Below are 27,979 nucleotides of genomic sequence, written 5' to 3'. Positions count from 1 at the left end.
GTTCACCCGGAGCTGCACACACAATGCCAGCCAATGGGGCTGGGGAGGGCGAGAAAACTACCAAGGGCCTTTCCGCCGTGCGTCACGTCGGACTGCGCCGGGTTTACGTCAGCGACGTCGCGGCAACACACGAGGAGCCGTTGAGTGAGTGCTGAGTCGGGTTTGTGGCAGGTTCAGCAGCGCGCGCTCTGCCGGGGGCTTTTATCTTTTTGGTTCCCCCCCCCCGGCGCCGGTTTCCTCAGCCCCCCCCCCCCGGCGGAAAGCTTTTTACCCCCCCTTCCCCCCCGGTCCAGTCAGCGGTTTTACTCCCCTCCCCCTCCTCAGACAGACCCGGAAATGGACCCGAGCGACTCAGCCCCGGATTCCTGGGAGCAGGCGGACACGGACACCCCGGAGGCCCAGCTCGAAGCGTCCCTGGCCCTGCTCAACGTCAACGCCAAGCCCTTCGTGCCCAACGTCCACGCCGCCGTGTTCGTGCCGTCCTTCCTGAAGAGCAACGCAGCGTCGGACGAGCTGGGGGAAGAGGGTAAAGATCCAGGGGGGGAGGGTTGGGCCTCTCTCACTCCCCCTCCCCGGTGTGGCGCAGGAGCCGTGGGGGGGGGAGGGGGTCAGTACCACCGGCTGCAGGTCTCAATCCTGATCTTCATTCCGTAGGAGAGCAGGCAAGGTCCGGAGATCACGAGGCAGGAGCCTGGTGGGTGTCAGACACCCTGATGCTGCCGCTTCCTATATAACACCCCCCATCCCCTTGGTCATTTCTAGTCTATCCCCCCCCCATGTCACTTCTAGTCGTTGTCCCCCGTCCACCCATGGTCATGTCTAGTGTGTGCACCACCCCATGGTCATGTCTAGTGTCGTTGTCCCCTGTCCCCCCCCCCATGGTCATGTCTAGTGTGTGCCCCCCCCCCCCCATCTTCGCATGTATGTCGTTTATTCACGTTTTGATATAGAATATATTCCATATCACTTGGTATATGCACTAGTTTTTATTTTTATTAATTTATCAGCGGTGAATGCCACTCTTTTGTATACACATGTCTAGTGTCATCCCCCCCGTCATGTCTAGTGTCCCCCCTGTCTAGTGTGGTTGCGCCCCCCCCCCCCCATGGGCATGTCTAGCGTGGTTGCCCCCCCATGGGCATGTCTCGCGTGGTTGCACGCCCCCCCCCCATGGGCATGTCTAGCGTGGTTGCGCCCCCCCCCATGGGCATGTCTAGCGTGGTTGCGCCCCCCCCCCACGGGCATGTCTAGTGTGGTTGCGCCCCCCCCCCCCCCCACGGGCATGTCTAGCGTGGTTGCGCCCCCCCCCCCCACGGGCATGTCTAACGTGGTTGTGCCGCCCCCCTCCCCCCCCCCCCCCACGGGCATGTCTAGTGTGGTCGTGCCGCCCCTCTCCCTCCCCCATGGGCATGTCTAGTGTGGTCGTGCCGCCCCTGTCGTCCCCCCCCATGGGCATGTCTAGGGGTGGTCGTGCCGTGTCCCCTCCTCCCCCCCCCCCCCCCCCCCCCACGGGCATGTCTAGTGTGGTCGTGCCGTGTCCCCCCACGGGCATGTCTAGTGTGGTCGTGCCCCCCCCCCACGGGCGTGTTTAGTGTGGTCGTGCCCCCCCCCCCACGGTCGTGTCTAGTGTGGTCGTGCCCCCCCCCCCCATGGGCATGTCTAGTGTGGTCGTGCCCCCTCCCCCCCATGGGCATGTCTAGTGTGGTCGTGCCCCCTCCCCCCCCATGGGCATGTCTAGTGTGGTCGTGCCCCCTCCCCCCCCCCCCCATGGGCATGTCTAGTGTGGTCGTGCCCCCTCCCCCCCCATGGGCATGTCTAGTGTGGTCGTGCCCCCTCCCTCCCCATGGGCATGTCTTGTGTGGTCGTGCCCCCTCCCCCCCCATGGGCATGTCTAGTGTGGTTGTGCCCCCTCCCCCCCATGGGCATGTCTAGTGTGGTGCCCCCTCCCCCCGCCATGGGCATGTCTAGTGTGGTCGTGCCCCCTCCCCCCCATGGGCATGTCTAGTGTGGTTGTGCCCCCTCCCCATGGGCATGTCTAGTGTGGTCGTTCCTCCCCTCCCCCCATGGGCATGTCTAGGGTGGTCGTTACCCCCCCTCCCTCCCCACATGGGCATGTCTAGGGTGGTCGTACCCCCTCCCCATGGGCATGTTTAGGGTGGTCGTGCCCCCTCCCCATGGACATGTCTAGGGTGGTCGTTCCCCGCCTCCCCCATGGGCATGTCTAGTGTGGTCGTTCCCCCCCCTCCCCCATGGGCATGTCTAGGGTGGTTGTTTCCCACCCCTCCCCCATGGGCATGTCTAGGGTGGTCGTTCCCCGCCTCCCCCATGGGCATGTCTAGGGTGGTCGTTCCCCCCCCTCCCCCATGGGCATGTCTAGGGTGGTTGTTTCCCCCCCCCTCCCCCATGGGCATGTCTAGGGTGGTCGTTCTCCCCCCCCCCCCCCTCCCCCCATGGGCATGTCTAGGGTGGTCGTTCTCCCCCCCTCACCCCATGGGCATGTCTAGGGTGGTCGTTCTCCCCCCCCTCCCCCCATGGGCATGTCTAGGGTGGTCGTTTCCCCCCCCTCCCCCCCCCCCCCCCCCCGGGCATGTCTAGGGGTGGTCGCGCCCCCCCCCCCCCCCCACGGGCATGTCTAGTGTGGTCGTGCCGTGTCCCCCCACGGGCATGTCTAGTGTGGTCGTGCCCCCCCCCCCCACGGGCATGTCTAGTGTGGTCGTGCCGCGCCCCCCCCCGGCATGTCTAGGGGTGGTTGTGCCGTGTCTCCCCCGTCCCCCCATGGGCATGTCTAGTGTGGTCGTGCCGCCCCCCTCATGGACATGTTTAGTGTCGTCTGTGCCCCCCCTGTAATTTCAGGTAACCTGTTGATGGATCCACCCAGTGCTTTAATTCACCACTAATTTTTATTTTGTTAGGTCGTCTGTCTTATTAGGGTGATTCATGGCCTTGTTTGCCCCAATGAAATCATCAATGCGTTTATTAGATATACTTAGATAATGCTAATATACTAACCCAGGGAGTCACATGGTGAGATCTGATTATTATAATTATCTTTTGTATGGCAGAGCGGGCAATAACCTTGTTGGATAAGAGAACATACATGTGTTAACACAAACAGACAAAAGGAAGGAGGTCTCTGACCCAAACAACTTAGTCTAGTAGGGACGTGGAGACTATGAATACTGTTTCTTAGCTGAATCTGGTTAATTTGGTTGGATTTCACTTTTTTTTTTTAAATATATTTGTATATAAAAAAAAAAAATATATATTTATATTGCAGGGATTCCATGAAGAGCCTGCAGTGTCTTTTAAAGCAAAGGGCATATCCCACCAAGAATAGAAACATTTTGAAATAAATCAATGGGATGAAGCAAACTAATATATCTCCCATGCAAGTCATTTTTTCTTACTGAGCCCATCACCTGCAGGACACACAGTGCCACACAAACTTTGACACTTTTTTTTTTTTTTCAAACTTTTTTATTGGGTAAATAAACATTTAAAAAAAAATATTTTCAGTCTGTTTCAGTGTACACTCAGGATAGTATTGCAGGAACATGTGCTTTATGATGGACACATCCAAGTTCAGTTCCCTGACAAATCCTACTTTGATGTCTTGTTTCTGCATAATTGTTCAGCTGCAGGAGAAATAAGTATATGGTTGTCATAAACAAGTTGGTGTAAATGAAACATAATGCTGTTTAAACCCCCAAAGTCTTGGGCCACCTAGGGTTAAATTGTGGACAATCCAAAAATATCAGTAATATACACTACCATTCTGTTTTTGTATGCGGAATGGCACTTAATGTATCTATTTTTTTTTTAACTTGTGTAAATGGACGTGTGGCCTTCAATCTGCAAAATGTCCCATTTTATTAGATTTAGTTGCCAGCACTGCGCCACATAGTCTATTACCCATAATCTGGACTCTTTCAAAGACCGATGAGAGGTTAGACTTAGTTACTTACCTCTTACAATCTATTTGTATTCCAAGAAGTTAGGTGAGACCTAATTCATGTTTTACAATGTGCGGGTCTTTACCTGCTGTCTGTGGATTTACGTCTTACAGAAATTACCTTAACTGTGGATTGATTGGTTCTCCCATGATCAATCAGCAAAATCCTATTTCCAAGGGTTCACTAAATGGCCGCCTTTCCGTTTCAAATCAATCCTTCATTCAGTGTAACTCAGCAGCTACAATGTATTCTTATAAATCCTATGATAACATTACCTATTGTTAATGTGCAGCTCACACTGCTGGGAATATTGGCAACAAATGATCACAAACCGGAAAGTGTTACAAGGACCTTGCACTGCTCGGGGGGTGGGCTAAAACTGGCTATACAAATCAAGATGCTCAGTGTATTGATTGATTAAAAATGGCATTAGGAGTTGAATTTTAAAATGAAAAAAGGTAGTATTATTGAATACTACAGAGTTATTAAAAAGAAAAACAGAATATTGCTCCTTTAAAACTGAAAGTTAAATCATGTAATTTTCACTTTTGCAAGTACAGTTTATGTGGAAGATGAGCTCAATTTCAAAATCTTTCATGCTTCAAGGCACATTAACGTTTGAGTCATGCATATTGGCCTTGTTACATAAATAAGGTAGTTATCTACAGGTTTTATTTTAGCCCCAGATTCTGTGATTCACGAAGGACTGCAGATCGCAGCACTAAAGATTTTTTTTTTTTTAAATTGTGGCCAGTCGTACACTTTTTGTTCTCTGTGATGTATTTGCTGTTCCGGAATTTCTCCTACTTTGCCTAAAATGCTGCTGCTCACTATTTGTGACGTTCCTTCATTAATACTCTGCACCATGTCTGTCCTACAACCATGTCCTGAATAGCTTCTAAAGTAGTATTCTGAAGCAACAGTGTGTGGGTTACATTTGGCAACCATCATTTGAAAGCTGAGCATGTGATCAAGTACCCTTCTGAAGTACCAGACTTTTCCAACACACCACAGTACTTCTAGGCTGCCATTTTATTTTGCTTATTTGACATCCTCGCTTCCGTTTGCTGCAAGTGAGGGCTATAGTCTGAATTTGTTTGTAAGATTCAGTGTGTGAAGGTAAAATAAAACATTGCTATACCATTTTCTGTAAGTTTTTCCCATTCGATGGAATGCTATTTTAAACAGTCTAATTCTACTGTCAGTAACCATGTTATGGCCCAATGTATATTTCTTATTTACAATTAGTTATCATATTTGGCTATCGACTGGTGCTATTTTAAAATTACATATTAAACTATTCATAGGATCACACTTTAAAAGCCAAAATCAGTTTTTAATGGTTCGGGCCTATTTTTTTTCCGCCCTGGCCTTAAACTAATGAAATTAAAGTTGTGCATGTTGAAATGTAACTGTAATAGTGGTGTGCTTAAGTGTTGGTCTTTACTGTAATTCGTTAAATTAAAATTTTGTTTGTGATCAAAATCTCTCCTGAAAATAAGCATTTAGTGTGAGATACTTGGTACCACTAATACAGTTCCAGGTCAGCCACTTTAGAGCTTTTATTTTCCAGGAGGATACATTTAAATCTCTGCCCATTCATCTTTGCGAGGCCGGCTAAATTCATTGAAGTCCATCCATTGTTTATTAACCAGTGGTCATTGCCCCATTAGAGATTTGGGCATGCATTGCGCTACAAAGAGAAGTCAGCGGATAGTGAGCGAATCTTCCAAAATTAGTGTACAGTTCTAATCTATTGTGGTGCATTAGAAATAAATCGGGTCTGGGGCTTCAAAATAAACCTGTTTATACGAGTAATCTAGTGGTCAGGTCACCTTGGGCAAGTAACTTTATCTCAATCTGCCTATGGCATGGAATTCAATTGCAAGCTCTGAGACAAGGGATTAGGGCATGAAACATGTTCTCAAGAATCATACAATATCCCAGCAAGCTCAAGAACCCCCAGTATGTATTTTGTCACATTGGATGTAGCGCTTGGCATTTTTTGTCTTGTTATCAAGAATATTCCATATATTATTCCAGGGTGCGCAAACTTTTCCCTGTGTGCACACCTGTCTGCTCTCCTCGGTGCCTTGCGTGTCTTCTCCCCCCACCCCCCTGCTTGACCCCGGCATCAAATGACGCGCGGGGTCATGTGACGTCACATCGCCATGGTAACGTGGCGTCATTTTACGTCGGGGTTGCCAGGACGACGTGTCGCTGGAATTATTCAATGCAACAAGTTTACAGTACAAAAAAAAAATGTCTACGAAACTTAGCAGATTTGATAACATTTTTCGTAGCCTAGATCTGCAGACTCATTCTCTAGTTGTGGCTTTTTGGATACTGGGCTCCGCATCCAGACGGGTTTTTGAAGAATATAGATTCATGTCAATGGAATAGACACTGCAAGCCATGTTTAGGAAGAATGTTGGTACGGTTTAATTTAAACCTTGGAGTGAGGAAGGGATTTGTTCATGAGAGCTGTATGCATTTCTGGTAATGTAATCGCCACAACATGGCTAACCTCTTCAAACTTAAATCTAGACAAATCATGTTTTTCTTTCAGCTGGATATATAGGTTATAAATCTCCATGATTTGATATTTTTTCACATATTACAGAAATGTTAGTCCATGTGCTAAAGATCAATTGAATAGTTAAGTGACTATGAACTTGCATAAATCCTTAATTTGATTTCACACCTACACAATCTCCATACTCGGCACCCTTAAAAGTACCAGAACATGAAAGTATATTATCTGTGACGTTCTTCAGCAGTGTAAAAGCACCAGAAACTGTGTATTAATTGCACATAGCGCGCACTATATTTTATTAATGTCTATTTTGTGAAACTTGGATTAAGGGGGTCTTATTTCAGTGGTGGTGTTCTGTAAAGTTACAAAACTTTGTAGGACCTTCCCATAGGCTCCACCTCCAGCATGTCTTAAATAACTATGGGGAAAACACTGTATCCCAAGATCGTCAAAACTGCCCCAATGTATGCACGACCCCAAACATTTACTGCCATAACTAGAGATTTATAAGCCACAGCAGAAAGATGCCATGGGTATTTCAGAGGAATTAACCAATTTCTAACGGCTGATGTCCCCCTTTAAATTTCAAAGGGAAGAACCTCTGTAATCTTGCAATCATTTGGGAAATCCTCTCTCTCGACATGAGTTAATTTTTTTTTGCAGTGTCGCAGCCTGACTTTTAGCTAATGGTTTTTGTCATGCAGCGCTCCAGGTGTTAAGTGAAGGCCGCGCAGGGTCAGCTGTATAACACGAGATAGGAAAATGAATGGGGGCTTATTGAGGTTATCCTTATCTAGAGTTAACTTCTTTAAAGTTATGTAAACGTGCTGCAGACATGGGAGAAGTCCTCCAACATGAAGGGATCTAATACTATAACTCACTAGTGAAGACAACTGTGACTTTATTTTACAGTGTAGCTAAAATCGTTTAAAAGTCAGCTTTTTCTAGTTCACATGTAAAAAATGTATTTACTAATATGGGCTGAATGGGCAGCTTAGACGTCAGAACTTGGCCTTTGCAAAGGGTTAACCTGGCTTGAATTCCTATCTCCACTCTGCTGACTTTGGGCAAGTCACTATTTCCCTGTAACTCGCATCACCATTAGATTGTAAGCTCTTTGGGGACAGGGACTCGCATCTGTAAATATGTACAGCTCTGTATAAGAACCATATATTTTCTAGGTTTTCATAATGATAAATTATTCATGGTCTTCAGGCCTCAGTGACAGATGCAGGAAGGAATTAATGTGATAAAAAACAGTAGTTAAAAGTGCAACCCAAAGTGAATTGTGATATGGTGGGGGGAATGTTTACATGCACTTATACAAGTGCTAATTATGGTTGACACCACAAAGTAATTGAACCAACTAGCTAAAAATGGAAGGATCATTCAAAGATTCCCAAATTGGCAGGTCCAATCAGTCCTTTTGTCCCGCAAGGAGGGCAACCAACAAGGGTCAAATGTAGATATTTTAAAAAAAGAGAGAATCTAGTGTAGTGGGAATGAATATGTATATATTTTGTGAGAATAGTATATACACGTAAAGAATGGTGGAAATGTTTTGCTTGTTTTGCATGAATTAATGAAAGGGCAGACTGCAAGAGTCCCTCTGAGGGAAGCACAGACTGGAAATGGTACAACAACTGCAGTCTTGCGTATTTATGATGTACAAACAGTGATCATGTTCTTGTTTGTGACCAACTGCTTCTGAATTATTCCCAATTCAAAAAGTAAGTTAAATTGAGATCTTCCATCTAATTTCAACCAAGATAGATGGAGGTTAAAATGCAGGTGTTGAGTTTGCAACTGAAGGGCTTGAAAAATGAAGGTGACACAAATGTTGTTTATATTTAAACATGAATAACGTTTTGGTGCTTGGGCCCAATGTGAGCAGTCTGCGTTGGTAGCATGGCATGGCGTTGGTCAGTCACCGCACTGAGTTGTAAGGCCATATGCTAACTGACCCAACGCCATACTATAGTATACTACGCTACCAATGTCGATGGACAGCTCTCCATCCCACGCCGCTCCTCTTTGCGTGCGTATTTATGTAGCGGTGTAGTGAACACGTGAAACCTGCAGCGTTCTCCTAGTGAAATTACCTTCTCTCTCTGTTTTTTTGTTTATATAAATCTCCCTGATCATGTATGTAATGAGACTTCAGGGAATTATATAGACTGACGGGGTATTATGAAGTTTTGTACTAGAATGGAGTATAACCTGAATGTATCATGGGACCATTGTGTCCTCTTACATTTACATAGTGAACACTCTTCTGGGAAATTCCCAGAATATTGGTTATCGGTCAGATTGTGTTGTCCATTTAAACATTGTAATCTTTTGCATTATGTATATAATCGATATAAAACGTATGTGGTTTCTAAGGAAAAGCTACGTTTGATTACCACCAACCTCTGCATTTTGCTATTTTGTTTGAGCAAGACTACACTTTACTCGATCAAAGTTTGTGTAATGTATCTATAATTTCCTTACCAATCCTGAAAATGAACCCAGTTCATTGTTTATTAATGCTTGCTAACTTTGTACAATTATTCTAACGGCCTACAGTTCCCTTGTAAAGTCATAACCTTCAGAGTATTGACATACCTGAAATATTGATTTATGTCTGTTCTCACAGATAAGTGCAGTGTAACCTTTTCCAGCAGCATACAGTCCAAATAAACCAGGGGCGGCCGCCTCAAGGACCACCAATAGGTCTGGTTTTAAGTATACCCCAGCTTAAGCACAGGTGGCTGTCATTCTGATTGAACCACCTGTGCTGGAGCAGGGATCAAACCTGACTTGTTGGTGATCCTTGAGGACTGGAGTTGGCCACCCCTAAAATAAATCATATTAATTTGTTAAATTCATAATTTTTTCTGGGGCAATTAAATTCCTAACTTTCTGTTGGTTTTGTTCTGAAATCTGCAATTATATCTACCTATATGGAAACACACACACTCTCTCCATCAATTGCTTTTGCTGGACTAAAGCAAAATACCCTAGTATTCAGTACCCTAAACAAAATAATTGTATATACTTTTATTTTTGGGGATTAAGAAAAATCCCATCTTTGACATGCAATCATGTAACGAATGCCGTAGCAGTTCAGGGAGGTGCTGCTCTAAGTAGTATGAGTATAGTGGCAGAATTATAGTTTATTATGTAATTGTGTTGTAAGGACAAAGCAGATAACCCTAACCCCTCTTCTTTTTTTTTTTTTTTTGCAAAAAAATCCAGCTTCTAGAGAATTTTTCTTGTAAGACCCTATAAATATGGTTTCTTCAGAACTCGGTCACTAAGTGGAGCGGTGAGCAGGTTTTCTGAGTCATTCTGACCTAATGCATCTGTTTTGGGATTCTTTGATACAGCTTCGGGAACATTCGCTTGCCATTCTTATTTGGAGCTGACTATTTTCCCAAGCCAGACCAAACAATGGCAACTGGTAGGCGTAATAATCAAGTCTTTGTAACCAGGCCTTTGTTTTTAGCATAGGCGTCTTGATATCCATGTATGTTGCTTATGATGGTACAACTTGAGCTGCTGTAACCCACCGTAGTGACCTAGTATGTTTGATTTGGAAACTCGGGTAAATGAAGGTTAGTCATTTGGGTTCCTGATTCAGACCAAGGCAAAAAGCTTTGTACAGCAGCCAGTGACTACATTGCCTAAACAGCCATGGTCCCAATAAGTTCCTTGCAAATATGGTCTTACCCATACTTCAGGGGTTCTGTGTGCCAGTCCTCAAGACCCAAGTTGAGGACTGAGCCACTGATTAAGCCACCTGAGCTAAAGCAGGGCTATCCTGAAAACCTGACTCGTTGAGAACCTGTGCCATACTTGATATGTTTGTGCCTACAATATGTTGGTGGTGGTCTGGATTCAACATTCCATTAATCAGTGACTTTTTATAATATGATTTGTGCTTCAGAGGATTAGTGAACCATTTGAATGTTGCCATGCAAAACAGCGTTTGCGGTGTGTGCAAATTGTTCAAACTGCTTATGTATTCATAATAAAAGTTGGGATGCTTCAGTTCAAAATATTCAGTCAACTGTCCCAGGTCTCGACATAATATTAAATATTTTTTACATTTTATTAGCTTAGCAAAGTAAATATGTAATTAGTTTTGGTTCTGGTTTTATTACAAAACGGCTTATAATTACAAAAAAATCATACAGAGGGTATTATAGCCGTTTACACAGAACATTTAACTCCCTGATTCCAATTGCAACAAAATAATTGTGAACCTGACATGTGAAACCAGCACCTCAAGTGTAAAACAAGTGGGGGGGGGTTTGTGTTTTTGTTTTTTTTTAACTACTGAACTGAAATAAATTAATCGTAGCAATTTTATTTATGAAAAAATGCATATTAAAAAAAAAATATGGTAAGATGCAGGATCATGGAAACATTTGACACCAGTAAATGGCAGGTTGTGCTAATAAATGTTTGGCAAACAAAGTGAACTTGTTTTAACTTTTTTTTAAATTTTTTCCCCCAGATACAACTGATAATTCTGCACAAGAGACAAAGTCCCTGTCTTCAGAAGGTAACTTTATTCTGTTCTCTTATTTGCATTCATTTAATGTTCTGTCAACGACTTGATTTCCCCCCCCCCCCCCCCATACATTATAATCCATCCAGCAACTCTTCCTCGTAATGTTATCAGAAAATTTTATGAAGTTATAATATTGACGGTCATGTTTCCTAACCTATCCCGTATGACCCCTTCCAGTAACTAAAGACCCCTTTGGGGTGTCTTTGTGACCTTGTCTCATGGAATAACTCCTCTTATGGCAGGGGTTCTCAACTCCAGACCCTCAAGACCCCTCCAACAGGTCAGGTTTTCAGAATTTCACTGCTTCAGCACATGTGTATCTTCGACTCGGCCACTGATTGAGCCACCTGTTCCCCAAGTGGAGATATCCTGAAAATCTGACCTTTTGGGGGGGGGTTCTTGAGGACTGGAGTTGAGTACCCCTTTTTTTTATGGGTATAAATGCTGAGATATTTTTGTCTGCTTGAGTATGTTAAAATGCTGGTCTTGTCGCACAGACTGGAGCCCATCATATGAGAGGGCTTAGGCTGAGTCCATAGAAGGCACGTCCGTGCTGAGCCACGCGGACGCTCCGCGCTGAGCCCCTGCATCCTCCATGAGGATGTCTTTAGAGGTGTTACACGCGAGCGTCCGCAGGCGTGCTGAGGAGCCGGATTTTTCAGCCGACAGCCAAACTGTTTTTCAGAGCGCTGTCGGCTGAAAACATCCAATCAGCGCGGAGCAGCGTCAAAGTCACGGTGCGTCGCGGGCGATTGGCCCAGCGACGTCACTGCCCCACCTCCCTCAGTCTCCCCCCGCCTCCCGATCGCGCCCGCTGGCTCGCCTGCATGGGCATGAAATCGCGCAGATTTCAGCAGGCGAGCCTCAGCGCGCCTCAGCCCTGCTACCCCCTCTATGGCCCCAGCCTTAGTGTGGGCAAGTTTGCGGTGTCTGCCCAGTTGGGGGGGGCTACTTGTAGCACTTAAGTAAAATTTCTAAGCAGTGTGTGTTTTTGCTACGCGCAATACACTAACAGTCGTCAATTGTACCTGCAGGTTCCATTACTGCCATTAGCATGGAGGTTTCCGAGCCTGTCGGTAAGCTATATTACTTCTCCACTTCTTGCATTCTTTTCAGTCTGTTCTGTAATCTTCAATGACATTGTATTTGTTCATTCTACCCACCTGATTTGTTTGAATTTGTGTGAAGTCTTTTGTTTTTGGCTGCATTATTTGAAACCTTGAAATTCCTTTTTTTTTCTTTTGCAAATAACCGCGTTTTAACTGCACAAGGCCTTGTAGTTAATACTAATACAGCTGCTGCACATTCAGTGGCTGCAGAAATATAATGGAATTATCTGGTCCTGAACACATCAACCGATTAAGTACTTGGCCCGTGTTCTGTTTTCTGTGATACAATGACCTAGCGTTGAAGCCAGACATTGTAGCCCTGTAACTCTAGCGAGGTAGCACATTTTCTTGCCCTATGTTATGAGCTGCGTATATAAATAGTGATATTAAATATAATGCATGTGCCATGTGCCATGTGTAGAAAATTGAAATGCAAGTTCTGCTTTCACTGTAGGAGAGGGGAAGGGAGGCTCCTGTTACTTGAACTGGCACAGAACACAATAAAAATCTGCAGTTGAAGTTATTTTTTACTTACCGCTGCAAAAGTGTTGGTTTTAATCCCGAGTCTCCGTTCTGTGATGTCAGCAGGAATGAAAGCTTAATTCTGTGTCAGAGCAGTAGTCTCCTGAAAAGTAGGGCACCGAAACTCTGCTAGAATGTAGAGTAGCATAGAACTGCTTGTTCAGGTTAAAGCTTCGTGTGAATGCCTTATTTGCCAACCTAGAACGTTTGAGAGATGGGGCAGCTAAATAGTGCTAAGCTGTAAGGTGTGAATTGGGTGTGAGGGGGGACACTTTAGTGCAGACGAAGAGATGGTGCACAGACACGAGGATTCAGTTGCTTAGCCTTTTAAAGCTGCAGTCCCACTTGGTAACATTTTCGATGTTGCAATACAATTGAATCACGTAATACCGTCTTTCATGATATTGAATGGTTTTCACAATTTAAAACACCTGGCAATAGTTTTTCAGATTTGGTCGTAAAAGCGCGCCCACAGATCTCTCCGAATGTGCAATATGTGTTGCATTGATGAAAAACCATGTGGCGTTCCCAAAAGGGGAGTTTTACATTACGTTCTTAAACTGCTCCCTGAAAATATAGTGGGGGAATATTCCTCCAATATTAGATTTGGGGAATTAAGTGATGCGTTTTGTGTGTATATGCAGATGTAGCCAGACTCTGTCCTCGAAGCCGCATGAGCAAAACGTTGCGGCTCTGAAGTTAAAGCAGCAGGGTGGGGGGCTGTTCTTCTAAAAGGGACCCCACACCTGGAGATTTCCTGCTGCTGGGTGATTCCGCGACTTCCCCTGACAGTGAGAACTGTCTGGCTACATGTATACACACACCTCTCTATGCTCCCTGTCGTGTGTTACAGGCTGTTTCTGGTGCGTCTCTTGCAGCACATTTGCATGTATTTGACCTTCAATTTTTTTGTAGTAGAAAACGGGGAAACAGAAATGTCCCCCGAAGAGTCCTGGGACCACAAAGAAGAGCCCAGCGAAGCGGAGCCTGGAGGTGGTTTCTCGGGTGATGGCGGGTCCAATGAAGAAGGCGCCCAGGAAATGATGGAGGAAGAAGAGGAAATCCCCATGCCCAAAACAGTCATGGCACCTCCAGACGCCCCTAAAAAAGAACATGTTAACGTGGTGTTCATCGGGCATGTAGGTATGTTGGTCTAGGGCAACTGCATTTTTTTTTATTACAAAACGATGAGCTTCATATCACTTTAATGCATATTCAGGCCTAAACCAGATTGTGTTCTATTTATCTGGTGAGAAATGTTGTATATGGAAAAATTGACGGCAATGTAGTGATTCCACATCGGCCTTCCTGTGTTTTTACGAAACATGTGGAGTAGCTTTTGAATAACATGACAAATTAACTTTCTGCACAATTATTTTCTTTGTGGTGTCACTGAAGCCGTAACAAGTGTTTTGTTTCATTACTATCTCCAATGTGTCTCCTGTGGTATTACGGTTTTAGTCTCGTCTCTGGAAGATCCCCAGTTCAGCGACTATCTTGTCCTATAGGCCCTGGCAGGAGGGGGAGTGAACGGTGCAAGTCCATAAATAACAAGCGTTCTGCTCATTAAAACTACAGGTTTAGTTTTCATGGCTTTGGTATAGATGTGACTGATGTGTTCCACTTCCAATGTACCATTAGTGGGTAGTCATCGGGTAAACACAATGTGCAGTCTTTATATTAATCGTTTGTTTGATTAAGAAGCACAGACTGGAATGAGTTGATGTGTGTAATGTCCTTGTTTTGATGGGTATGATGATATGGAATTGACTGTTTTGCAGGTATAGTTCTATACCAGTCATAGGTAATTACGATGCAGCTCTTTGTGGTGATGGATAGAGTATTAAATCGAACTCTGCTCGCCTGTTTCTTAAATGTTTGCATGTAAATATTTATTTTTATAATGTACCATTTTTATGGCTCCTACCAAAATATCCCTGTCCTGGGAACTTGCTCCTTTTTCGCAAGGCGTTGTTTTTCTGTCTGACTTATTCACCATTGCCGCCGCGCTCTTTGAAAGCTGAAATCCCACACGAGACTAAACTGAACTACTGCAAGTGATCTATTTTAATTGGTGAGATCATTAATGGATGTCAATCCTGTTTTGCTCCACCCCAGTGATAATCTGTTTTTATGAATTCCCTTCGATCGAAGGACCAATTAAAAATGGCAACTGGGTAAAGGTAGACCAAACATGGATGAAACCATTAAAATCAACCCTATAATTCAGGTGTGCAAACATTCCCAGGATGAACTTCAAATAATTATTGAAGAATGGTTTTTCTCCAAAGGCTGAATCGCCTGCTTTTAACCTAACGAATCCCTTCAATGTCATTAGTTTAGCTTGGTCATGTATAGGGCAGCACTTTTACGCTTGGGGAGGGCATCTTGAAGAGAATTCCTGAACACTTGGGCAAAAATACGTGTAATTATAGTCCCTATAGAAAGGTTTCACCGATATTTAAATGCTTATTTCTGCAGAATTTAGGATGGTTTACATTCTAAGCAAAAAGTTTGTACAGCAATTTACTGTACGATTAAGCAGTTTCCTATGCATTGGCCCTTTAGGTACCTACCACCTTTCCCATGCGTCTGTAAACTTGAGATTTCATTCTAATTCATTGCTACTGTGCATTAGACATTTTATAATGAATACATTGTTCAGAAAAATATCTGAAGGTGGATGAAACAAAAAGCATGAATTAATACAGTGGTTTATTTTTTTTAATTTTTTTTGCATTTCGAACATCCATAACAAATTGGACACTTTTTTTTTTTTTCTTTCAGATGCTGGAAAATCGACCATTGGGGGTCAAATAATGTAAGTAAATTTGTATTTCTGTTAATATTTGCTTTAAATATTCATATTTCCGTGAGCTTGATCTACAATTGTCAGCTCGGCTTTAAACATATCGTGCGTTGAATGGTTTGCGCAACAATGTTTTCACTCCAAAGGATAGAGGTGCTGTTAAGTGTACAACTTTATACTCGTATTTTCATTGAGGTTTGATATTGAATGCATGTTCATATTTTACAAATAAATGCAACATGTATAAACCATTGTACTGTCGAACGTACCATTCTATCACGTAATATTTTGTCAGGCTTTGTATTTTTGAGGGGTCTGGTAGTTTGGTTTGACTTTAATCTGGTTTTTGTGTGTTTTTAGGTATTTAACGGGCATGGTTGACAAAAGAACACTTGAGAAATATGAAAGAGAAGCTAAAGAGAAAAATAGAGAAACCTGGTAGGAAAAACTGTAAAATGATATTTCCACTAACACAGCCTCTGCCCGAGGTACAACCGCAGCTTATCCTAAAGTCTCTTCACAAGTTTACGTTCGCTAGTAATTGCAGTCACGTATGTAGTGTAGAAATGATCTGTTACCCCACTTGTTTATTAGCATCTCTACCTGTTCTAAAGCTGCAATCTCCTCAGAAGCCCATATGATCTTAACACACAATGTTGCCACCTTGCCACTGCGCATGTCCTGTTTCTTGGCATTGACGATCATGTTCTTTAAACTCCCATCATCGAAAGTTACCATGGTAACTTTTAGCCTGCACTGGGTCCTGGGAGCTACATTTTAACCTCCCTAACACAATTTCAAACGCGCTTATTTCCTAAACGAAGCATCCGGTTTGAAAAAGTACAAAAAAAAGTCCATGCCAAATAAGTCGGCGTGTTCTGGTGCTTCAGGAAGATCCAGCTGAAATGAAGTGTTTCTTGCAATTATTTGTATGCTGTTTGTTCATATAGAGATATATAATCCTTGTCATTTTCTGAGTAAGTTAAAGGTGCCAGCTTCTGAAGATTGTTTTAAGTTGGCAACAATGTGCAAATCTATCCTATTATCTAGTGAGATGCTTTGTACTGATGCCAAAGTGTGGTGCTTTGTCCTGCGTTTCATGCCGCTATCCACGAGTTAGCTAAATAATTCTTCCTTGCTGTGAATCCGTAGTGCAGAGTGTGTTTTGTGTCATTGTGCGTCTGTCATCTTTTCTGTTTCTCCACGTTTGCTCATAGGTACCTGTCATGGGCCTTAGACACAAACCAAGAAGAAAGAGACAAGGGTAAAACAGTAGAAGTTGGCCGTGCCTATTTTGAAACGGAGAAGAAACACTTCACTATTCTTGATGCCCCTGGCCACAAGAGCTTTGTCCCAAACATGATTGGCGGTGCCTCTCAAGCTGATCTGGCTGTGCTGGTAAGGAATCCTTCAAGCCACGTGCGATGTAACCATCATAAATCACAGAGATGTCTGATCTGGCTCTGAGCCCTCGTAAACAGTTGATGACATCTGATCTGAAAGATGTGCAGCACTCACTGAATATGGGAATTTTCATGTGATGGAGCAGGGGTGCGCAAACTGCGGCGGAATTTTCTGGGGGGGGAGGGGGTGCGGCGGTTGCAGAGGCTCCGCGCTCTTCCCCAAGACATTTAAATGAGATGCCGGGGGAGGCGCGAGGCCTCTGTAACTTCTCATACCTGCTCGCAGCCAGTTCTTCGGCGACGCGTATGCCATGGCAACATGACGTCGTGACATGATGCTGCCAGAGCAGTTAAGGAGGGGAGCATGAGCAGACGGGGTGAGCAGACAGGGGCGCGAACAGAAGTTTGTGCACCCCTGTATAGAGCACATTATTCAACCCTTTTTATTTTTTGTTTAAGATACGCGCAGTTTCTGCTTTCCAAAAGATGAACACATTGTTCATTTGAGGTTTGCAATTTTCAGTCCCTGGCGTACTGCTTGCCTTTGTAGTTTTAACAAATTGTTAAACTCATGCAGGTTATTGCATCGAAAATGCTCTCCGGTGGTCAGTAGGGTCAGACCGCACGATTATGGAGTATTCTCCCTTAAATTAGAAGTGGTGCACGTGGGTAAGAATCTTCCAAAGGTGTATACATGAAAGAGAGCAACCCACAGCACTCCGGTACATTAGAATAACATACAAAATGTTCTGAAAACAATCTCTCTGAATAGAAAGTCCTCTCACCAGACAACATACCGAAGAACATGCTGAGAACACTATCTCCATACATCTCACTAACAAATATAAACAGGAATATATTGTGAGAACAAAATCGCCATAGGAAACACTGCAAAAAATAGCCTAAATCTAGACCATAATGCCCTGGTATTGTCACCTTTTATATGTTCCCTCACAATGCATTCCCATAGTTTTCTGTTGGGGTTTGAGATGTGTTCTTGGCATGTTCTGAGGTGTATTGTCTGATGTGAGGACTTTGTATTAAAACATAGATTCATTTTTTTCCAGAACATTTTGTATGTCATGCTTGCGCTCCAGAGTGCTGGGGGTTGCCCTTTCATGCTCTCAGATGTTCATTGGCTGCCTAAACCCCAATTTACCTTATTGAATAGGGACGCACATGTTCATGACGTGTGAAGGATGTTCGCATTTTTCTAATAAAACAACAAAAATAGATTTTTGCTGTAGCCAATGTGCTCTGCAAATATTTTTATAAGAAAAATGTTAACATTCTCACAAATCCAACGTTTGAAGACATATTAAGCGATGTTGCTCCATAGGATGTCTTCTGGTGACAGAAGACCACTTGTGTCCCATTCACTTGAATGGGTTTTAAGGCATCTTCTGGTGCCAGGTTTCTTATGAAATGGCAACACTGGGGAAATATGGTTCCTTGTCTCTACACTACACACTTTTGCCATTAAATCCCCCTGGCCCCAAGTTAAATACCCATTACCCAATCTTGAATGTTTTTCTCAACTATGGAAGCTGAAACTCGTAGTATTTCCTCCCCCTCCTCCCCCCCAACTTTAGGTACTGAGTGCCTAACTTTGAAACTCCCAGTTTCTACACTATTTGGGTGTTTCCCAAAATGTTGAATTCCCCATGTGATGCTGGGATTCTTGGAGCATTACGGTGACGGATAACTCCCAAACCATGTGATTGTTTTAATGCAGGTCATCTCTGCAAGAAAAGGAGAATTTGAGACCGGATTTGAAAAAGGAGGGCAGACAAGAGAGCACGCCATGTTGGCAAAAACAGCTGGCGTAAAACATTTAATAGTTCTTGTTAATAAAATGGACGATCCAACAGTGAACTGGAGCAATGACCGGTATGTTCTTCTAAAAGCCTCCAATATTGAAAGTGCAATACATATGCTTTGCGGAAGAACACGAGGAACTGAATCGTGTCCTTTGTAACATTGGTGTCTGCTATCTGTAGCGGTGTTATCCTAGCTTTGTGATGGCTATAATGACTACCTTCAATTGGCTTTAAAAGTAGTAAAACTCATTTAAAGGTGACATCATAAAGCCCTATCTGGAATGAGCTTATGATTGGACTTCTTGGATAAGCACCTGATGTGTTCTCAACTTTAGAATCCACTTTATCAATTTTTCTACATGAGTTTATTTATTTGTATAAGTGACTCTATTAATGCTACCTACAATGCCTTATTTCCTATCCCATCAATGTTTTGCTTATTCGCAGATATGAAGAATGTAAAGAAAAGCTTGTGCCCTTTTTGAAGAAAGTTGGTTTCAATCCCAAAAAAGATATTCACTTTATGCCATGCTCAGGGCTCACTGGAGCAAATCTGAAGGAACCGGTTGACTTCTGCGTATGGTACAAGTAAGTCCAGAAGCAAACCTTTAACTTGATGCACAGTATAGTCACGGAACGACACCTGCTCAGTATTCACTGATGAACATATGCTCGGTTATAGCTGGTTGCATTAGCTGTGTTGGGTAAATGAAGTGGATGTGTTCCACACTGCTGCTGATTAGGTGAAATAAACTGTTTTTGAGCAGCAGTCCTGGCAACACCTCGACACTTTAAAAGTAATAAATGGGTTTGAAGCAGCGAGTCTCTGAAGCTGAACCGCGTTAATTTCAGCTCCGGGTACTCCCTGCTTCCCGTGATACTTTCCTAAGAAGGGAGTGCTGGTATCTCTGCACAGTTTAAAGGTCCTACGTCACGCGGCCCAATAGGAAGCCGCAAGGGACGACTGACTGCTTCCTATTGGCCCCCAGGACATTTAAGCCGCCATTTTGATTGCTCTGTCTGGGTTGCTACCAGCATCCCTTTCTGAGATGATTAGCTCGGGAAGCAGGGGGTCCCCGGAGCTGAAATTGAACACGATTCAGTTCCTGAGACCCCCTGCTTCAAACCTACACCTCAAACACCTCTCCAGGACTGTTGCTTTAAAGGATATTTGTCTCAAGCTTTGCACGTTTTTGTTTTGCAAAAGCCACCGTTACTTTATCCGGACCTGTGAAGGTCACATTTGATTTCCATCCACACATGGCGGCAGCCCAGGGTTGGATACATATATTTTATGGCGTATGGCCTTGGTTTATAAAGTTCAGGCTTGGATTCCTTTTTCTATTGGCGAGCCTTCTGGAACAGACGTGTTTTTAATAGGCATGCTCAGTAACATGGAACGGGTCACCACCGCGTGCTGCAACTATTTCATGTATGGCTCCTTCACTGCATTTCCAGATCCCTTTCTTGTATTTTTAGTTGAAGGTTAACCTTATGTCTTAAGTTTCTTTCCTCTTTTGTTGCCTTCATGTACAAAACCAAAAGTATAAGTTCCTGTATTTCGCAGATAGAAACAGTCCGCACTCATACAGTCTTAGAGCAACTCCGTTTATCTGTATTTCAGGCATCAAAATTGAGTTGTAAGATGTACTGGGCAGGGACTCATTGTGCTATAGCAGAGAATGTTTAGATCAGTTGTGGCTAACACCAGTCCTCGAGCCACCAAAATATATCCCTGCTTCAGCACAGGTGGCTGTCAACGACTGAGCCACCAGTGCTGAAGCATGGATATAATTAAAACCTGACCTGTTGGTGGCCCTTGAACTGGTGTTGGCCACCCCTGGTTTTGTTTATAACTAAATGAATGTGGCCTTCCCTGAAGGAGTAGGATTCTCACTGCTCATTAGTTTGCCATCAGTACCATGTCTTATAGCCAGTATATATAGAACCGCACAATTCAGGCTCTCAAACTGGTATTTTGGAACATTTATGGGAACATTTCCCTTTTTTTCCCTTTTCTCTTTCCTAGTGGGTTACCGTTTATCCCTTATCTGGATAACTTGCCAAACTTCAACAGATCCTTTGACGGACCTGTTCGGCTGCCAATTGTGGATAAGTACAAGGTACATGAAACTGTCTGTTTTATGGCTATTATGATTATTTCATACGTAAACAAATTTATCTTAACGAATTTTCTTTTTTTGGTATGGTTTGTCACATCGGGGTTTAAAGCTTTAATTTACCCCTGCATGTTTATTACGTTTTTTTTTTATAAGATCTTAAACCGTATTTCACCACTAGTTTTGATGGTGTTTACAGATTAAACTATAGGATCTAAGCTCCTTTTTTTAGTAACACAACCATTATGGCTGGTAATCTCCCACTAGTACACTTTAAAGAACCTGATCGGGTCAGGATAAGATGGCTTCACTGATATCTACATGCAACACTGTCACCTGCTGGGGCAGAGCAAGTTAGAATAAACGGCACAGGTTGCCATGTGAACACTATTGCAGGCTTTTGGCTTATTTCAATGACAAAATAAACCTTTTATTAAAAAAGATACAATTGGATGATTGACTTTTAATCGGTATCTTGTACAGCTCAGTTTCAACAAGAGTAATCTTTTGCACCTTAACTGTAGGTATCAATATTGTAGACTTTAAAAGTTCAAATGAACAAACTGAAGTCATGTTTTTAGATTCTTGTATTCACAGGCTGGATGACGTAATGGCAGTCAGCTACTTGTTCATTCACAGCTGGTATATTCTTTATACACCCAGATGCACCTGATAACCCTCCTTTGCATCAGTGAACCTGTTTTTGAACGGTTATTGCCACTGAGTCTTCAACCAGCAGGACTTGTAAAGGGGGAAAAATAGCTAGTTCAGTACCAGCAATTTTGGGGTGCAGTTACTTTTTATAGCTTTTTTTTTTACAGCTAATAACTTTAAAATGGTTGTATTTACTTTCCGAATGAGTCAATTTGACCGCTAATAATTTAACCATTGTTGCATCTTTTCTTTTCTGAAATTGGCCTATACTGGCAATGTTTTAATAGCAACTTATAATCATTAACTTCCCTGAAGGTCTGTAGCATAGAACTTGTTTGTTCCTTTGTAGGATATGGGAACGGTGGTCCTGGGAAAGCTAGAAGCTGGCTCTATATGTAAAGGACAACAGCTTGTAATGATGCCGAACAAGGTGATTCTTTTATTTTCCCTCATTTCATTACTATCTAACAATATAAATATTTTAAAGTACAAGGTGCACTCACTTGACTGTCCCATGGGTCTGTAATATGGGATGGTTAATAGTCTGGATCATAAATGTTTCATATTATATGGAGTTACAGTGAATTAAATAACATACTGAGAAGGGCACTAGCTAATCCTTTCCTACAATCTGTGTTATCCTTAATTACTTTGGCACGGAGTGGTAATTGGCCAATCCTTCATTTAGAGAGCACTAAATACAGGTAATATCCACGATTAAACGAAAATACCTGTTCCAAAAAGTGGGGTTTGTTTTCTTTGCTGTATTTGTCTGGTCCTTTGCTTTTTAACATTAAGGGGGGTAGAATTATTGCAGTGCACTTTAGAATTTTTTTTAATTTAAAATGGCTGTATCCCCAAATCATGGGGAGGTGGGAGTTGCACCCATATATGAATCAAGGCCTCCAGAGTTGAGTAGTGGCACTCAAAACATTGGGGTATCCTTGATTGCTGAAATATTTTTAATTTGGTACTTTTGCCAGTACGCAGAAACAATGCTGTTGTGGAGGTCACCCAATCGGAGGCTGCAATGTCACAGCTTTCTATTGGCTGCCGAAGGATGCTGACCCCATTGGCCGTCATGTTTCTCACAGACAAGTATTCTTGTATGGGAATTTCAAAATTCAGAATCCGAAATGAGGCATCTCCATAGCTTGGAGTGCCATGTGTCTGCTCCACGGGGCCTCACCTGGTGTCTCTAAGGTAGAAAAATGTGTAAAACAACAAACCTAGCAAGACAGGTTGCTACTTTAAGTACTAAACAAATGACATTACCCAATTATAGATGGATAGGGTGTGTCGGTATAATGTGAGTCGTTGGCAGATGCTGCTGAATTTATTTTTTTTTGTATTTTTTTTTTTTGCTTGATTTGTATGAAAATCTGTAGATAATCTCTTGGGTTTGTTTGTAAGCAGTGCTGCAAACGGCTACATATTCAATTAAGGCGCATTCATTCTTGGTCAAGGTCAAAACTAAATATTAATTTAAAAAAAGGTACCTTCTGTTTTTGTACCAATGGACTGCTTTTGTTTAAAGAAAAAAAAGAGGACCTGAGTTTAGTTATTTTGTCCTAAAAATCAATCGTCATCAATGAGAAATCAACCCTTAAACTTCGATCCCTCAACAGCTCCACGATCAAACCTGCAAACCTAAGACTTTTGTGTTTTTTGTACTGATCTGTGCATGCAAATGGGAATTAAGCATCTGTTGCTGAAGGAATACGTGAATAGTTAAAAGATAGTTTCCTCATTTGAGGCCTCTGAACTAAAAATGTTGGACTCGTAACTATCCAAGATCCAATCGCAGAATCTTAACACTTTCCTCTGTACTTAGAATGAGCCTGGGTGTAAGGGTGAGGGCTTCTATGGTGTAGAACAGTGGTTCCCAATCTTGAACCATGTGCACCTCCTGCAAAAAAATAAATACAAATTCTGCTAAAACCTTAATTTAATCTCGTCTACTCTGACTATTGCTAACAAAACTGTGTGACCCCAGGCAGTACAGAGTTCTGAGCTCGCACTTAAGGCCCCAAACTGCACCTGTGTGTAGACAGCATGTGGCGTATAGCTGTCAATTATTGCAGGGACTGCCAAAGTAACGTCCCACAATGCCTTGCAGCTGTAGATTCCAAGCATTTGTGGAGAGTGACTTTGCAATCTCCTACTGTAATTGACAGCAATTCCACCCTCACTAAGGTGCAGTTTGGGGGTCTTACTATTTTTGGCAAACCACTTGGAGACATTTTACGAACCCCAAGGGTTTCTTGAAGCCCCTATTGGGAATAACTTGTGTAGAACATCCGTATGTATGTTGCATACTAACGTGCATCATTTTCCTGGCAGCACACCGTAGAGGTTCTCAGTCTACTTTCTGATGAAGTAGAGACGGAGCATGTAGTACCAGGTGAAAATCTGAAGCTCCGGCTGAAAGGAATAGAAGAGGAAGAGATCCTTCCAGGATTTATACTTTGTGACCCAAACAACGTTTGTCATTCTGGACGCACATTCGATGCCCAGGTAAAAATATTTGAGATGCAGGCTTCCCTCATCAGCTTTCCACAAACTGATCAAAAGTATTAACCAATAATCCAAACACATTTGAATTGCAGTGGTGGGCTACGACATGTTCAGTCATTCTAAAGTTCTATATTCTGTATCTAATGCTATCTTGTATTTATATGTATTTTAGTTTGCTAAATGAGCCTTTGTTATCCAGGGTAGTATTTTCTGAATGCACTTGGCCTCTCTGTAAGAGCCGTTTACCTATCTGGTCTAAGTTTTCAGATTTAACACCACGAACACAGCACTTGATGATAAAACGATCTTAAACCATGTTTTCTTTTTCTGCAGATCGTAATCATTGAGCACAAATCGATCATCTGCCCGGGTTACAACGCAGTGCTGCATATTCACACCTGTATTGAAGAAGTTGAGATAACAGTATGTTTACATTTTATTTTTAAGTGTGCTTTTGCTGCTCAGCTATCCCCTGATTTTATAATGTTCTCTAATCATTGTTTACTACCCTTAGAACTATGCACATTAATTGGAAATACTGGCGTACCACCTAGAAACATAACTGGCAAGTGCAGCGGTCCATTTCTGATTATTTTAATTTTTTTTCAAAGGTTTGAAGCAGGGGTTTCCTGGAGCTGAACTGTTGATTTCAGCTCTTGGCCCCCCTGCTTCCTGAGATACTTACCTGTAAAGGTGTTGCCGGTAGGAGCCAAGGCCGGGTTATCAATATAATGGTTTAAAAGTCCCACGTCCTGCGGGCCAATAGGAAACCGCAACGTCATCCTTTGTCTTCCTATTGGCTCGTGATGCGGGAGCTTTAAACTGTGCAGAGGGACCGGCACCACCTACGGAAGGCAAGTATCTCAGGAAGCAGGGGGTTCCCGGAGCTGAAATCAATGCAGTTCCGCTCCGGAGACCCCATGCTTCAATCCTATTTTTAACATTGCCAGAACTGTTCCTTGAAACCGAATGTTCTTTCCATGTTAATCTTGGCTAGTAGTAGAGTTCTACAGTAATTTGAGATTTGTCTTCTATATGTTTTTGGTAACACATGGAAGCTGCACCTTCCTTATGCGAATGGCAATTAATGTACGAACTAATGAGATTTTTATTTCCCATGGCTAACACGTTGCTCTCCTTTTTGTTAAGGCCTTAATCTGCTTGGTAGACAAAAAATCAGGGGAAAAAAGTAAGACGCGACCCCGCTTTGTAAAACAAGATCAAGTATGCATTGCCCGCTTGAAGACAGCGGGAACTATCTGCCTTGAAACATTCAAAGATTTCCCTCAGATGGGCCGCTTTACCTTGCGAGACGAAGGTAGGTGTTATAATTGACGTTATTTTGGTATACACGCATGCACGTGGCTACAGCCATAATCCCCTCTGCCTCCAGAACAGTTAAACAAGAAGCAATTTGTTTCTGCCATTGGTGATGCAAATTGTGTGTCTGTTAAGGCCCGGGCCATAGAGGGGGGGAGCCGGGCTGAACCGCGCGGACGCTGAGGCTCGCCTGCAGAAGCTGTGCGATTCCACGCACATACAGGCGAGCCAGCGGCCGCGATCGGAGGTGGGGGGAGACTGAGGGAGGCGGGGCAGTGACGTCGCTGGGCCAATCGCCCGCGACGCACTGACGTCGAGGTCACGGCGCCGTGACGTTGACGCAGCCCCACTCTCATTGGAGGTTTTCAGCCGACAGCGCGCTGAAAAACAGCTTGGCGCTCGGCTGAAAACTCCAAAGCCTCCGCACGCCTGCGGACGCTGGCGCGAGCCCTCTCTCAAGGCATCCTCATTGAGGATGCAGGGGCTCAGCGCTGAGCGTCAGCACGGCCTGTCCTTGTATGGACTCGGGCTACGGCTGCGTCCCCGCTAGCGCTGTGGGGGCGGCGCTAGCTGCTTTTACTTATATCTATATATGTAAGTCCCCGCTCACGCAGTGTGCGCGGTGCCCACCCTCGGCGCTTAGATAAACAAAAAAAATGACTTTCGAGCGCGCTCAGGTTGCCTGCAACGTGCTTGCGATATAGGTCGGACAGGCGAGTGCTCATGCTTGGAGAGCTGGTGACGTCACCGCTCTCAAGTATGAGCGTGGTCAGCGCCAGCGTGGCCGCAGCCTTAGTTGCGTTCTGGAGATTATTTTAGAACCCTGGGAATTTATAATGGCTACCGCTATTAGACTTGAATGGCATGCCAGAGACATTCCATCCAGAGGATTATGTATTCGCTGGTGTAGTGATAACATGGCCCTGCCCGCCTATGACTCGAGGAACAAGAGTTCTCTGGTCACAACTCCTTCAGGCTTGGAACCCTAGATATAACATACGGTGTGCCGTTCATTGCGTGTCATAAGGGCTAATACTGGCATACCCCGGTTTAAGGACACTCACTTTAAGTACACTCGCGAGTAAGTACATATCGCTCAATAGGCAAACGGCAGCTCACGCATGCACCGGTCAGCACGTCCTGAACAGCAATACCGGCTCCCTACCTGTACCGACGCTGTGCGCAAGCGGGGAGACTATAGATACTGTTTCAAATGAGTTATTTACATCATTTATGCACGTTTATGATGATTGCAGTACAGTACATGCATCGATAAGTGGGAAAAGGTAGTGCTTCACTTTAAGTACATTTTCGCTTTACATACATGCTGCGGTCCCATTGCGTACGTTAATGCGGGGTATGCCTGTATACTGAATCGTAAAGTTATTTAACCAAATAGTCATGATTTCTAATGCCAACGGGTGAAAACACAGTAAAACAATGTATAAAGGCATAAACGACTGATGGCAGCATGTCTGGGCAGGTATGTTGGTACTTCAGTTTGGGTGGGGGGGATTTCTGCATTAGCGATAGCAAGCATACGCTGCTATACTCGGCTCTAAAGAAACTGTCTGGGCTGCCGTGTGTACTAGCACCAGTCCGATTTTGTTGGTGTATCTGGAGTTTGAGAGTTTAAGTAACTGTGAGACACTGTTTTTCCAATTGATAGGCCCAACAGGAAAATACTTGAGACTAGTATGTATTATTGAAAGCTAATGGTGGATATTATTGTGTTCACTGTACGGTGGAGGGATTTTGTTACTTTTTACCCACCATAAATGATATAATGTTTGGTTGAAACCTATTCCAGTTTCCCATTGCAAAGTCGGTATAACCAGCCTCACACTGAGACCCAAAAGGTCAAAATAGCTGTCTGTGAGTAGGGTTACTGGCTCTGCACTTCTGTAACCCAGGCTGTGCTGGAAAGCGGTGTAATACGGCAGGAATAAGATTATAGGGATCCATGTTAAAATGGACCTGACGCAAAAGGTTACACTTACCCCGGATCCTTGGCTGCAGTGGAAGCATTGTATGCTGAGATGATGGTTGCCAACCTGTCTGAGACGTGAATGTGCTCAAGTGATATTTTTATTTGCTGTAAGAATATGAAAACTCTTGAAATAATGTCTGCTTCTTTTGATCTAGGTAAGACCATTGCAATTGGAAAGGTCTTAAAACTGGTTCCAGAAAAGGACTAAACATTCTTCTCGACCCTGCACAATACTGTGAGGAAAATTGACTCTACAGAAGCCTACTTCACACCGCCTTCTTACTTTCTGCCCATTGACAAACTATTCCCCAAAACAAAATTCCACAGCAAACAAAAAGTCCACATTGTCAGCTTTCTCATATTGAGAGCTTTGCTATGCCACTGAATTTCCCTCCCTGAACATTTTATTTTTTATTTTCTTCCCTTCTAAATTCTGCTTTCTTGGAGAGATTTGGCAATAGCTTCATAAGTGATGTGGACAAAATTGCCTACAATAATGAAAACCTAAGATATATTTTTTTTTTTCACATGCAATATTATCCCTTCCGCACCTGAGAGCATATTAAGACATCTTAATTCTAGGCAGACCATTCAAAGTGTGCGAGTGTGTGAACACATATTACAGACAACTACCATGTTAATAAAATATTCAATTTGAAACCCTT

The 27,979-nt window shown here is 43.5% G+C and overlaps 1 protein-coding gene across 2 annotated transcripts; it reads left to right on the top strand.

Moving 5' to 3' along the window:
* Nucleotides 1–21: 21 nt before the first annotated feature.
* On the top strand, nt 22–27,979 carry GSPT1 (G1 to S phase transition 1). 2 transcript variants are annotated; one of them, XM_075566126.1, is made up of 16 exons: nt 22–144; nt 325–526; nt 10,994–11,041; nt 12,085–12,126; nt 13,597–13,824; nt 15,469–15,502; nt 15,851–15,928; nt 16,708–16,888; nt 18,629–18,783; nt 19,161–19,301; nt 20,743–20,836; nt 21,837–21,917; nt 23,831–24,004; nt 24,338–24,427; nt 25,154–25,322; nt 27,470–27,979. In XM_075566126.1, exons 2-16 carry the CDS (start codon nt 337–339, stop codon nt 27,520–27,522), a joined length of 1,758 nt encoding a protein of 585 aa, XP_075422241.1. In that variant the 5' UTR covers nt 22–144; nt 325–336; the 3' UTR covers nt 27,523–27,979. The 2 variants fall into 2 exon arrangements, with proteins under 2 accessions (XP_075422241.1, XP_075422242.1); XM_075566127.1 differs by lacking the exon at nt 22–144 and having other exon boundaries at nt 211–526.

This window comes from Ascaphus truei, chromosome 11 (assembly GCF_040206685.1).
Source record: "Ascaphus truei isolate aAscTru1 chromosome 11, aAscTru1.hap1, whole genome shotgun sequence".
Classification (NCBI taxonomy): domain Eukaryota; kingdom Metazoa; phylum Chordata; class Amphibia; order Anura; family Ascaphidae; genus Ascaphus; species Ascaphus truei.
This window is presented reverse-complemented; position numbering and strand designations above follow the sequence as displayed.